Here is a 13,021-nt window from a genome sequence, read left to right on the forward strand (position 1 = left end):
TATTTATTTATAGAACATACAGAGGTCTCGCAGGCTTGATATTAAGATTCATTCCAAATTTGTGGGTCCAATAATTATCGGCGAAAATGATAATGCTATACGTGAAACACGTTTTACCGGCAAGCTGAATAAAATCGAGGACGTTCGGCGACCGCTTGTAATATATTTTTGACGTAGGCGTGGAATTTCTTACGAACTCGACGATGTCTAACAGTATTGTGCGTATACGTATAACGGGATTGAGGCATATGGTAGTCTTTATGATATACTCCAACGTAACAATTGCGAATAAATGAGAATAGTAATTGCACGTCCAGGTATGACCATGCGAATACTGCAGTAACAGGATTGCTTTGACCGGTCAGCTGCTATAAAATCTGTTGGAAAGCTTTGAGCATAGTATATTTATACGTGTGTCGTATGCCTGCACGCGTATATACGTCTAGATGTGAGATTAAAGTAATTGAAATAAATGGTAGATTTGCGATTGAGTTAAACAAGCCCGTAGACATAATATATCCCTATGTATAAGTTCCCAATGCAAAAAATTTATGGCTTATGGATGTTTGTATGCATATTGTACATACATCGGTACTCAAGGTAAATCAAAGGCTCATTTTTCAATTTCAGTAATTGCATCCGATCGATTACATTCAATTTCTCCATTCATTGAGTTCCGATCTATTTCGCATTGTGTATTGAATACTACTGATAGATTCGAAATTCGAACCCTCTCGCGGTATCAATCGCATACGGGTTATAATAACGAGTGTATAAACACGAACGCGAGTCTGCGTAACGCTGGCATTTTCGAACGGTGAATGGGAATTGGGACACTGGATAAAGCCTACATTCCATCTGTAAAAAATAACAACGTGTTAACTTTGCGCAGCTTTCTCTCTCCGTCTGTATCCTCCTCGTTCGAAAATCGGGGAGCTAGTTCAATTTATTGAACCTTAAGTATGTGTAAACTCGCGCGTAATAACAGACCAGAAAACGATAAGGGCTTCTGCTCTCTGGCGGATGGGATCCAATACTACGCGAGCCGAGTGCTATCGGTTTCAAAGGAACTGAAACCTGCTGAAAACAGCTCCGGAATTTGGAAAAACGAACAAAGATCTTGTCGTTGAATGGGAAATCTCTACTGAATTAAAAATATTTGTAAATGAATAAAGAAATCAGCGACGCTCTCGTCCCTGCGTTCGGGAGAAAACCGACAGATAGCGCGGGCGTAAGGGACGCGAGATTTTCGGCCGAGTAAGCGAATCTACGTTGGTCTTTCAAACAGCGGTCCTAATATATTTGCTGTTTCGCAAACGAAAGACAGCCAGCGGTATCAGGCCTCGTTGCTCGTTCGTTGGGCGCAGGAAGCGTTCAGCGTTGCCACGAACGTCGAACAGGTGCCCCCACCTAATCACCGCGGTGGAGGTGCGTGTTGGATCGCTATGTGCACCTGCGAGTTTCATCGCTGCGCTACTAGGTCATAGGTGTGTATTAATGGTTGTATAAATACGGGTGAAATAAGCATTGTCTAACAGCATCGGGTCGGTTAAATCGGTGGTCCGATATTATCGCGGCGAATGAGAAACATCCTGTAACAGATGACTCGCGCTCCAACTGTCAACTTTCATTTGCCCGTTTCGCGTGGAGCCCGCAGCTGCGGACCGTAGTCGGCATTAATATTAACCTGATGCCCGTTACTCTTCGAGCGTGTTTCTGACAATACATTGTGAATTGCAAGACCTCGTATCGTTCGGCTAATCATCGATAAAAGTACGATCCGATCCCTATCTCGGGGTTTAACTGGCGATTGATTGAACATCCATTATTGCGATAGTGACGCACGGTGTAGTAATCCGCGTGCGTGTGCAGTTGCACATCAGTGAGTGACCAGTGGGCCGCGATTTTGCGAACCAAGGTACGCGGTCAGCGTTCGATTTACACGGGTAACCTGAATTAGACCGAGTGAAATTCGGATATATTGTATTAGAATTAGTCGCGTCACTCTTCGTCGTTCTCGATTGCGGATCTTCTTCACTCACAATATTATTTTCACTTCGTTTAATCACTTTGAAGTTTCGCCTCGATCTGTTACAGGTTACCACGAGTCGTCATGTGACACCGTCGACGACCCTATCAACATTGTTCAGTTGTGACTGTTCCTTTATTTGCCACCCTCCCTAAACCCCCCCTCCCCTCCCCCACCCTCCGGCCCTTTCTCGATACAACCAAGCGATAAAACATTCTACCTCTAACAGGTAGCACTGCTGAAAGTAATGCTCAAAACAATAGACATCGTCTAGTACACCTCGTGTTAGCAACAAATAGATCAACCTAGTGACACGTCAACATGTTTCGTTCCAAGATTCGTCTTCACACGTGCCGTGTTATTGTTATCACATCTCTGGTATGGTTCCTTGTCGGTGTAATGGTGCTAATGTTTTACTCCGATTGTATCGGCGGCTCTGGATGGGGCTGTCCTGACAATAGGCAGACTGCGACCCACCACAGAGAGCCTGAAGCAGCTGAGCTGGTCAGACGGGATGTGGAGACGTCTGAGATCAGTAAGAAAAAATACAAACAATCTGATCTGCAGTTGTGGATGCCTGCTAAAGTCGTTAAAGAGTCTAAAGGCAGTCCCGGTGAACTTGGATCTCCGGTTCACATTCCATCGGAGAAGGATGCCGAGCAACAAGAGCTCTTCAAGCTTAATCAGTTCAATCTAATGGCTAGCGACATGATTTCGTTCAATCGATCGCTCAAGGACGTTAGGCTTGATGGATGCAAGAATAAGAAGTACAACAAGTATCTTCCGACTACTAGTATTGTTATAGTTTTTCATAACGAAGCTTGGAGTACTCTTCTTCGTACTGTTTGGTCCGTCATCAATCGATCTCCGAGAACTGTTCTGAAAGAAATCATACTTGTTGACGACGCCAGTGAACGAGGTAAATTATGGCTTTAAGAGCAACTTATTAATGTTCTCAGATACAGTGCCTCGTAGGGCATCCTATTGCAATAGCTGAAGTAACAAATTTGAGGGCAGGTGCAAAATTGGGAAAGTGCGAAGAATATTCAATTGGATCAGTAAAGAATGTTTCTTGACCATCAACTTTTCAGCTTAGTTATGTTTACAGACTGTTTTCACAAATAGAAAAGTCATATACTCTTATGTGTTGATTCAAATGTCATTCAGTTGATCAGCTACATCCCGCTTGTCTTATCAGAAAACACTTCTGTGGTACTTAAAATATTTAATGTGTAGATTTGTTACTTGTACAAGCATTGAATATCAGCATTGCCTATCAGTGTAATTTTTTTCATGTAATTTTTTTTCACTAAAAATGATTTCAACAAATCCTTTATAAATGATTTCTATGAAAATGTAGTCACCACGTTCAGAAATGTGACATTATAGCAAAGGTAACTGAAACACGATATTTACAGTTTTGGTCTCAGCATTGCACTTCATATTTTCAGTATAAACTTTTCTATTTTAATTTGTTCATATTTTTGCAAACACCAAATGCTTCAACCAAACTGAAATACATATTAGTCGCATCGTAAATAATGCAACACTTGCAAATTAATCAAAATTGTTGAGCATTAAATAATCTTTTCTTCACTTACTCCTCTTTCATGAGTAAAATGTTGCAGCATATGGTACACTAATCGAGTGTTTTACAATGAAATTGAGATATCCTGTTAACAAGTTGACTTGATTATTACTTATTCTAGAGATTTTCAAATCTCATGGACGTATATAATGGTATATAATAGTAATATAATACACCTTGCATGGTTACCAAATTATTTAAACTCTTTTTGTATCTTTTGTGAGCATATTTTCGTACAGAATTAATTTATGAATCAAACAACATTTTTCATTACAACTGGCGATCTTGTTATGAGCAATGTAGCAAAAACGTGTAAACATTTAGGATTTATAAAATAGACAAGTGCGGTAAGAGTCTTTCTGTATAAATAATCAAGCCACCGATAGAATAAATACTACGTCAAGAATCACAGAAACTTGTTTGAAACTGGATATTTCTAGCTTTTGAAAAAAGTAAATGTGATAATTATACGGTATATTGTGACGTGGTTACTTGAAAAATTCAGCCTACTCAACTTCAATAACAGTTACCTGTAAAATCAGTTCTAGAATAACACGCACATGGAGATAAGAACTTTTCTTCATGTTGTGGTGATAATAAGCTGCAAATAGTTAAATTCTTAACACAGTACACATTATGACATTACAGAATATTCTAGTACTACTAAAATTTGTCGCCTTTCCTACATTGTTGAAGAATTACATAAAATTCAACCTGCAATTGTCAAATCCTTTATTTTATATTATTGCATTCGGTACCTACAATTTCTAAACATTCCTGTGTCTGATTAAAGGTCAACATCGCGATATATATTTTTTGATCTGAGTTTTTATTTTTTCAGAACACTTGAAACAGGATCTCGAAGACTATGTAAAAACCCTTCCAGTCCCCACATATGTATATCGCACTGAGAAGAGGTCAGGTCTTATTAGAGCTAGACTGCTTGGGGCAAAGCATGTTAAAGGACAAGTAATTACGTTTTTGGATGCTCATTGCGAATGTACAGAGGGCTGGCTGGAACCGCTCCTGTCACGAATCGCTGACGACAGGACCACTGTAGTGTGTCCAATTATAGATGTGATTAGCGACGACACGTTCGAATATATAACTGCCAGTGACATGACGTGGGGAGGATTTAATTGGAAATTGAATTTCAGATGGTAAGTGAGCAATTCACCAATTACATAATACCACGTCCGTGTCTGAAGCTCCGTTTTCAACTACTCTCCATAGGATCTTCTGCATAATGTGTAAATCAGATTCGGTTTGATAAATCCTACAGGTCGCATGAGATGAGGGATTCATTACTATCTGGTGAAAACTAGCTACAGTGTAATCAGTTGATCAGAATGTTTGTATTAATCGATACAGGTACAGGGTTGCTCAGAGAGAAATGGAACGGAGAAATGGAGATAGAACAGCCCCTCTTAGAACGCCGACGATGGCCGGAGGATTGTTCTCAATAGATAAAGACTACTTTTATGAACTTGGTGCTTACGACGAAGGTATGGACATATGGGGTGGAGAAAACCTAGAAATGAGTTTCCGAGTAAGTACAATTATCAGAATTCATCAATCTGCTTTGGCCTATCAGTAATTTAGCAACCAAGAATTGGAATCTTATCATGTGTTGATACCCTGCAACTGAATCTCTTGAAATATATGCTCTTATTCCGAAATTTCATATTCAGTGTTTAGAAATATAGTCAACAAAGAAATTAGCAAAATAAGCGTATGCTTTTTCTTTAAAAATACTATCATATTCTGTTATCATAATTAAATGAAAAGTATCTTTCTGGCTTATTTTTCATTTTCCTATATATTCTAAAATTCAAATATGATTGTACGGGTGTATAATTGAAATGGTTTCAATATAACAACCCGTAGAAAGAGTTCAAGTAAACTCAAAGCGCACTAAACATTACATCAAAATTTTACGACTAGCAAAAATCCTGGAGAATACTGTTAGCTAATACCGTAAGCAAATGATAACTTCGGATAGAAAGGATGACGCCTAAGGTCAATATTCATGGGAATTACTAATCAAGGGATGTAGGCATCTATTCATTATCTGTAAAGCTAAGAGTTCCTTGTAGGTCTGGCAGTGCGGCGGTATACTAGAAATCATTCCTTGTTCGCACGTGGGACACGTATTCCGTGACAAGAGTCCGTACACATTCCCCGGTGGTGTCAGCAAGATCGTTCTACATAACGCCGCTAGGGTAGCTGAGGTCTGGATGGATGAGTGGCGAGACTTTTACTATGCTATGAACCCAGGTTAGATTACTACATTTGAATACAGTTTAACCGGTTGGTATACCTAAGCTAATTGTGCTAACGGAAATTATTAACTGTGTTAATATTTCTCATGTTCGCAACAACAATACTTTTCACGCATACGTGGTTCTATTTTTTATTCCGACTGTCAGTTTTATGAACCTACTGTCAGGAAGTTACATAACGCATTGTTCGCGTACCAGTTGTGCAAGTGTAAATATGTCAATTACAGATTTCAATCGTAATTTATATGCACACTTCATGACACCATAACGTTGTGAAATCACAGCTCTACAAAATACGTAAAACTCTCACCATTCTGATATTGATTGTATCGAAAAATAAAACGCAATATCAGTACTGAAAAGAGAATCAAGAAAATTCTAGTGTCTACCAAGCCTACGCAAGTCTTGGCCAGTTTTTCCCCAGGCAAATACTTGCCACTATAGGTCTTCTTCCCAAGTCAAAAATATTTATTGTACCTTCTACTATTTTTTATGAAAGTGATGTGTCTTGGAGTTCATACTTAGAATAATTAAGGTGCTCGCATTTATTCACAATAGAAGTATAAATACAGAAAGCTTCATGAGCGACTTTTTCGTCCGTATGTAATAAGATGACAAATGATAATCAATCATAAACAATTTCTCCACAAGTTGCAGTTGAAGAATGTAATACAAAGCAAACTCGGAAACGTACACATAACACATTGCGTTAATAAACTTGTTAAATAATTCTGTATTATCATATTTCCACATAAATTCTTAAGCTTTGCGAATGATCAAGTTGTTCTTATCATTAATGAGTTTGGTATTTCAGGTTTAGTATTAGAAAGTTTTGAATTTTTTGAATGGGCATTAAATAGCGTCTTAACCATTCATCCATCCAACCGACTAACTCACCCTGGATTCCTTGTATTGTAATAACAAGATTGACTCATGTATGTAGATTATAGGTGCTGTTCCGAAGCAGCAGAGAGAAGATTACTTTTTATTTTAAAACATTTGGTTCATATTTTTTACTCATATGTTTGTTAGGCTAAGCTAACAAAGTAAACTCTAACACACTAACAGAAATGAGTTGGTTAGATATGGATGTGTGGTGGGACATTGGAAATAGCGACATGTTCACACGTTGGACATGTATTCCGTAAGTCAACCCCATACACGTTTCCTGGTGGTACAAGCAAGATAGTCAACCACAACAATGCACGACTTGCAGAGGTCTGGTTGGACCAATGGAAATACTTCTATTACAACATTAATCCAGGTAGCACTAACACCAGATTTGCTGAGCATCTCTATGTGACTGCTGCCTTGCCTGTCTCCAGCATGCCTCTTTATGTCAACCTGCCAGCATGGTTCTTGCGATTGTTACCACTCCATTATTATTTTAGTCTTTGAAATGACTTCTGTTGCAAAAGTTATTCAGTTGCTTTTTGGGTCAACATCACCGCTAGCAGTTTATAATACAAAAAAAGCATTGTATATGATTTGTTGTCAAATACTGGTGATGCTTTTAATTTTAAAACATAGCATGATGATAAAATTCTTTCGTATTTTTCTTTTTTGATGTAGCGAAAACGCATTTTCTTAGAACATAGGCCAGTAAAGGAATGTTGTTAGTATCAACAAGGGGAACAATCCTAAGTAATCTCGTTCCTATGATACAGTAAGTTGTGAGAAGTGACGAGATAAAAAATATGCTCAATTTAAAAAAAAATGACCACTAAAAGAGGCTATACTTGTCATACTGCATTCAGTTGCTATTATTAGATTGAGTATAGCAGGTATTTGAGTATTTCGCAAACAAAGAATTACAGAGGGAAACTTGCTCTTTTCAGGAATTGGACTTTTGGGTACTTCTAAGTCTGTTCTAGTTTATCCTGTTCATCATTCGAACGAATTAAGCACTTTCACACTTCATACACAACTACTTTCATGATGCGATAGCAAATCACAGCACCAAAAAATCACTAGAAGAGACTATCTTAGCATGAATAATTTTAATATAACTATGTTTGTTTACAGGTGCGCGTAGCGTAACTGTCGGCGATGTTTCCGAGCGTTTGAAACTGAGAGAAAATCTTGGCTGCAAAAGCTTCCGATGGTATCTTGAAAATATATATCCAGAATCTCCAATGCCATTAGATTACTTCTACCTAGGCGATGTCAAAAACGTTGAAACTGGAAACTGTCTTGATACCATGGGCAGAAGAACGGGCGAGAATGTTGGCATCAGCTATTGTCACGGTCTTGGTGGTAACCAGGTACATATGAATATAATTTGACTACTGTTGAAAAAATTCTTCAAAAACAGGACTCAAACTTTCACCAACTTCTGAAAAGTCATACTCATTGACTCCATATTTCCACCCTAGGTATTCGCCTATACCAAGAGGCAGCAAATTATGTCAGATGATATGTGCCTTGATGCAGCAAATCCACAGGGTCCTGTAAAAATTGTGCGTTGTCACGGAATGGGGGGCAACCAAGCATGGGTTTATAATGATGAGGTAGGTTCACTGTTGCAGTATTGTCCATTATTCTTGTACTGATAATTAGAGGACCAGAGTTTTGATATTTGAACATTTTTTCAGACAAAATTAATTAAGCATACAAACACTGGATACTGTTTGTCGAAACCACGACCAGGAGAACCGACTCAGCCAGTGCTTGCTATATGCGAATCTCACAATCCTGGTCAAAAATGGATAATGCAGAGCAAATTTAAATGGCAAGCCAGCTAATACCGGGCAGTGAACGAAGCCAAGAATAACTTGCAATAATTGTTGATCCATTAACTAAATTATGACACAAGGAATCAACTCTCGAATAGAGCTTTTGAAATGGAACCATAAGCAAAGTTCTTATGGCTTCTGTGTAGATCACAAGCGGATAGTGATGCAGTTAAATCATTAAATAATAATGAAATGGACTATAGTTTTAATCGACCCCTGCCTTCGTCCGAAAGAAGACAAATGTATGAGTTGATGAATCTTTTAGGGCTTATTTAGTGTTTATAGCAGTAATTTATTACTGCAATTTTTTACGGTTTGCCTTAATAATTTCGGCCGAGAAAAAATCACAAAATTACAAGTCGCTGCGTACAGTATAGGGTGTTGCGATGATCTGTTACAGTGTGCAGGCAGAGCAATTGAGTAAATTTTTCACTACGCAGAAGAGGAAGCATATCAGACAACTGTTATAAATAAATAATTGTTGACATAGACATTAAATGAGACATATTTGTTAGTTTGGGATGAGTGCAATGACGAAGTTTGTTAGTTCTGTCCTCTAAATTTTGAATGGATGCGAAATAAACACGTGTAATTGTCACAGATGTCTTTAACCAGACATCGAAGTGCAAGCTACGTCATTACTTGTTACAAAGTACAGTTAAGTACTCGTTGTTATAGTGCAGAAAAGGAGTTCTGGAGCTTTGTATCAATAATAATCAAACCTCCATAAGAATCTGCATTTAAACGTTTTAAGATATTGATTCGGGGTTCTTCTAAAATTTAGAGCCCGACATAGATCGTCGTTAACGACCATTAATAGCAAAATTAAATTTCCCGTGATAAATTCTCATTTCTCTTGTGACTGAACAGTTACATGCTTTTTGTACTGATTTAAAATATTAATTACAAGGGATGTACACGACGATAGATGAACACCGGGCAAATAAATATTTAACTATTGGCAATAACCATTGAAGGTATTTAGATACGTTCATTTGTATTTGTTTACGAATAACATCGTGTATGATCTTGAAACTCTTGATATTTGATGGATCTATACAGCTCGGCAAATTTTTTAATACTTATGGTGATGGTGCAACAGTTTACAATTTACAGCTTGAATATATTTAATTATTCGTTTTAAGACTGCAGTATTTATTTTTGTACAGCCCAAAAATTGAGTTATATAATGTAGGTAAAAAAAAGTATGAAGGAGCTAAATTTTTTAATGTATTTAATCTTCTCGGATTCTTAAGTAGTAACTTTGTTGTAGCTCTATATACGAAGATCAGTATTTCGTGTACCCCCTCGCAATCTATTGATGCCTGGTAAATCGGAATTGTTGCTATCCCAATACTGCAGATTGATGGCCATTCAACAAGCCTTAGCATTTACGGACAATGTTCAATTAAACGGCCGGTAAACCCAAGATCGTTGCCACTGTAATCGTACCGCTATCAACCTTTGAATTTTACAACGAATATTTCAATTTTGCTGCATTTTTCCTATCATTTCTAATTTATGAGGTATCAATCAATAATCCATGCTGCCATGCCATGCCATGCTGTGCTGATACAAAGGCCGTTAGAATAATACGACTTTTGATAATTTAAAAATATTGCGTTTCATTACTTTCACACGGTGATCATGTAAGGTCGCATGGCAAAAATTTTTAAACCTTCGAATTTTCAAAATAAATGGTACCCATAGTATGTGTGTGAAAAATCTAATCTTCACATGGATCACCCATTGCTCAGTTGATCTTGTACCACAGTGTTTTCAACTAAATCAAAGCTTTTCTTTGAAGCATTCTTAGATACTAAACTAGAAAACATTCCTGACATACAAATTTGCTGATGCTAAATAGTTGAACATTACGTTTAGAACTGTACAAGATGAAGTAAATGACTTTTCGTTATTGTAAAGTACCTAGATTAAAGGTTTATTGTAAAGACTGTTCATTAAGTATTTGCATTGCAAACAGCTATTGATATTGCAAATATTTTCGCATTACTTCATACATTTGTAGCTTGCGAGTGAGTCTGATAGGCAGTGTTGAGGTAAATCTGATAAAGTGAAAAAAAAAGTGTTAAACAATTTCAACAATTTTCTATATTACACATACATATATGAAGTATGTTCCATTTAAGAGCGTGAGACTCTCCTCCATTCCGGTACACTTTCAACTATATGACATTAATATAAATTGTCCATTGCTTTGTAGAGAATTATGACATAATATACAATACAAATCTTTGTTATACATCAAATTTTTCCTTTTTTCATATATATTAATCAAAAAAAATTGAATTCCAACTCCCGAAATCAAAGACTCAATTCTCATATTTCTGTAATTGTTAAACCGACTTATTCCTTATTTAATACTATTTCGATCTCGCTGGCGACATTTTTGTGCCTGAAATTGTTGTATAATTGTGAAAGGATTCACTTAGAAAAACATAGTATTTCAATAGGATTTTAATTTTAATGACAGTACGGTAAGAGTGAAAACAAAACTGATTACACCAACTATCCCGAGGATGTATTTTTTATTAAGCACATCAGAACATTACATTGACTTCTAGTGGAATTGTGTAAACATTAAACGAAGTTGATGCTGCTTTGAACTCATATTATAAAGTTATATGGGGTACAGGATTCTTTATTATTTTAGTTTGTCAAGTTTTGCATTCATATTCAACAACTCTTCTTAAAAATTGATGAGTTCAACCCATGACAGGTATATTTTCTGCTTATTGTCAAGATTTTATTTCTTAAATGTGCTATAACATTTTTTCAAACTTCTTAGAGACCAGGTTTAACCTGCTTTAAGCTACTTTATTAGGCAATACTCAAGGATCCTGTACCCTTCGAGGGAAAATGAGAGGCAAGTTAAATAAACTGAAGTTCAAGATTAGTTGGAATAGGCGTTTATTGTTTAAATTTACTGTTCCTTAACTTCACGCAGACGACGTACAGCTGACCTGACTGAAGCAGCTGCTGTGGTTGAATAAACCCAAGCACCTCCTGCTACAGTCCTCTTACAACGTTTGCAAGACCAAATACCAACTACACTTCGCTTCATCGCATCCTGTGAAGCAATGAAAAGAGTTACGATTAAAGTCTGTATTATAGAGTAAAAAAGTGAAAACTTGACAGTGATATGGAAGAAGTTTGAAATGTAACTTAAGGCAATTGTTGGACATCTTTGTAATTGAGAATTCATTATGTTTGGCGCTCAACTAATAGCGAATTCGACTTACAGAAAAACAAAGCAAACTGGGGAGTTTGCAGTCAATGAAAAGGCAAGCAATTTAATCAAACTACAATTACTCTACACTTTTGCTGGAAGTCGAGTTAGTCATAAGTGGATGGTTTTGAACAAAAGATCTACTCACCTTGCCACAAAACGTGCAAGTGTATTTGCTGTGTTGTGTGATTTCCATTTTCTTGACCATCTTTCTGAGGGAGGCACCATAACGGGTACCATATTTCCCAGTGATTCCAACCTTCTTTGTACGCTTGGCCTGTAATATAAGACATGACGAATTAAGCATCCAATTTCAATCTTGAAACTCACACTGTAACTAAGTAACGAATCGTGGGAGAAAGATAAACAGTAATGAAGCACATATTCGTTCAGATAGCTGGATATTATTTTGAACGCAATTTAATCAATTTATTCGATCAAATTTTGTTAGCAATTGTAAACATCCATAATAATGTGACACCATGTGAAAGAGGTAAACCAATTCCCCTGACACTGGCATTTAGCTTGAGGAAGGCACCATCAAGATGAAATTGCACGTTAGTGTTGCACTTTAAAATTTGAACTATAGCACTTTGACCACTTCTAGGCACTTGTTACCTTACCGTATAGGTAAAAAATTTGTAATCATTTGCTGAAAAGTAGAATTATGATAGTCACATAACCACACATGAGTCAATCACGATAACCTAACCTAACAAAAATTGGGCGATATGGAAAACTCGTGAATTTGTGAATCTGGTCATAAAATATTGTCATGAATTAGTATACGAGCGTTTTGAGTAAACAATGCTTTACGACATGTAACATATTTTTCACCGATTTCGTATTAAATACACGATTGCCTATCTTACCATTTTGTACAAGTTCCGACGACCGTCAAAAGAACCGGAAAAAGAGATGTTTTGCTATGAGTAGAGGTTTGGGGGAAACACGACAGTACCAAAGTCAAGACCATTTGTATTTACCCAGATTTCGAATTTTATCCGTGACTCAGTAAACAAGTATTAAAATCCTGCTTGAATTACTAGAAAAAATTTAATACGGTTGAAATATACACATTACAATGACACATTTTACGATTCGCAGGATTCAACGATACAAGTTTTCTACTACGTG

At 36.9% G+C, this 13,021-nt stretch overlaps 2 protein-coding genes across 5 annotated transcripts; one reads left to right on the forward strand and one right to left on the reverse strand.

The window, feature by feature from the left end:
• The first annotated feature begins 1,316 nt into the window (after positions 1-1,316).
• LOC124174483 (polypeptide N-acetylgalactosaminyltransferase 5-like) lies at positions 1,317-11,551 on the forward strand. 4 transcript variants are annotated; one of them, XM_046553688.1, is made up of 8 exons: positions 1,317-1,487; positions 2,098-2,948; positions 4,459-4,777; positions 4,989-5,166; positions 6,983-7,163; positions 7,925-8,163; positions 8,275-8,409; positions 8,494-11,551. In XM_046553688.1, the coding sequence occupies exons 2-8, from the start codon at positions 2,351-2,353 to the stop codon at positions 8,641-8,643; spliced, it is 1,800 nt and encodes a 599-aa protein (XP_046409644.1). In that variant the 5' UTR covers positions 1,317-1,487; positions 2,098-2,350; the 3' UTR covers positions 8,644-11,551. The 4 variants fall into 4 exon arrangements, with proteins under 4 accessions (XP_046409644.1, XP_046409643.1, XP_046409645.1 ...); XM_046553687.1 differs by lacking the exon at positions 6,983-7,163 and adding an exon at positions 5,714-5,894 and having other exon boundaries at positions 1,319-1,487; XM_046553689.1 differs by lacking the exons at positions 1,317-1,487; positions 6,983-7,163 and adding exons at positions 1,782-1,918; positions 5,714-5,894.
• Positions 11,549-12,898, reverse strand: LOC124174484 (60S ribosomal protein L37a). Its single transcript, XM_046553692.1, has 3 exons — positions 12,757-12,898; positions 12,033-12,161; positions 11,549-11,725 (listed from the first exon to the last, which is right to left on the reverse strand). Exons 1-3 carry the CDS (start codon positions 12,757-12,759, stop codon positions 11,579-11,581), a joined length of 279 nt encoding a protein of 92 aa, XP_046409648.1. The 5' UTR covers positions 12,760-12,898; the 3' UTR covers positions 11,549-11,578.
• Between the last annotated feature and the right edge of the window lie 123 nt (positions 12,899-13,021).

Source organism: Neodiprion fabricii, chromosome 1 (genome assembly GCF_021155785.1).
Source record: "Neodiprion fabricii isolate iyNeoFabr1 chromosome 1, iyNeoFabr1.1, whole genome shotgun sequence".
In the NCBI taxonomy this organism is placed as follows: domain Eukaryota; kingdom Metazoa; phylum Arthropoda; class Insecta; order Hymenoptera; family Diprionidae; genus Neodiprion; species Neodiprion fabricii.

Excerpts from the sequence above, each read along its gene's own strand:
- LOC124174484 (XM_046553692.1), bottom strand. Across the intron at positions 11,726-12,032 it reads CTTGCACGTTTTGTGGCAAG|GATGCGATGAAGCGAAGTGT; the intron begins GTGAGTAGATCT and ends ATTGCTTCACAG.
- LOC124174483 (XM_046553688.1), top strand. The coding sequence starts at position 2,351 with ATGTTTCGTTCCAAGATTCGTCTTCACACGTGCCGTGTTATTGTTATC. Across the intron at positions 5,167-6,982 it reads ACCTAGAAATGAGTTTCCGA|ATATGGATGTGTGGTGGGAC; the intron begins GTAAGTACAATT and ends TGAGTTGGTTAG. Across the intron at positions 8,164-8,274 it reads ACGGTCTTGGTGGTAACCAG|GTATTCGCCTATACCAAGAG; the intron begins GTACATATGAAT and ends TTTCCACCCTAG.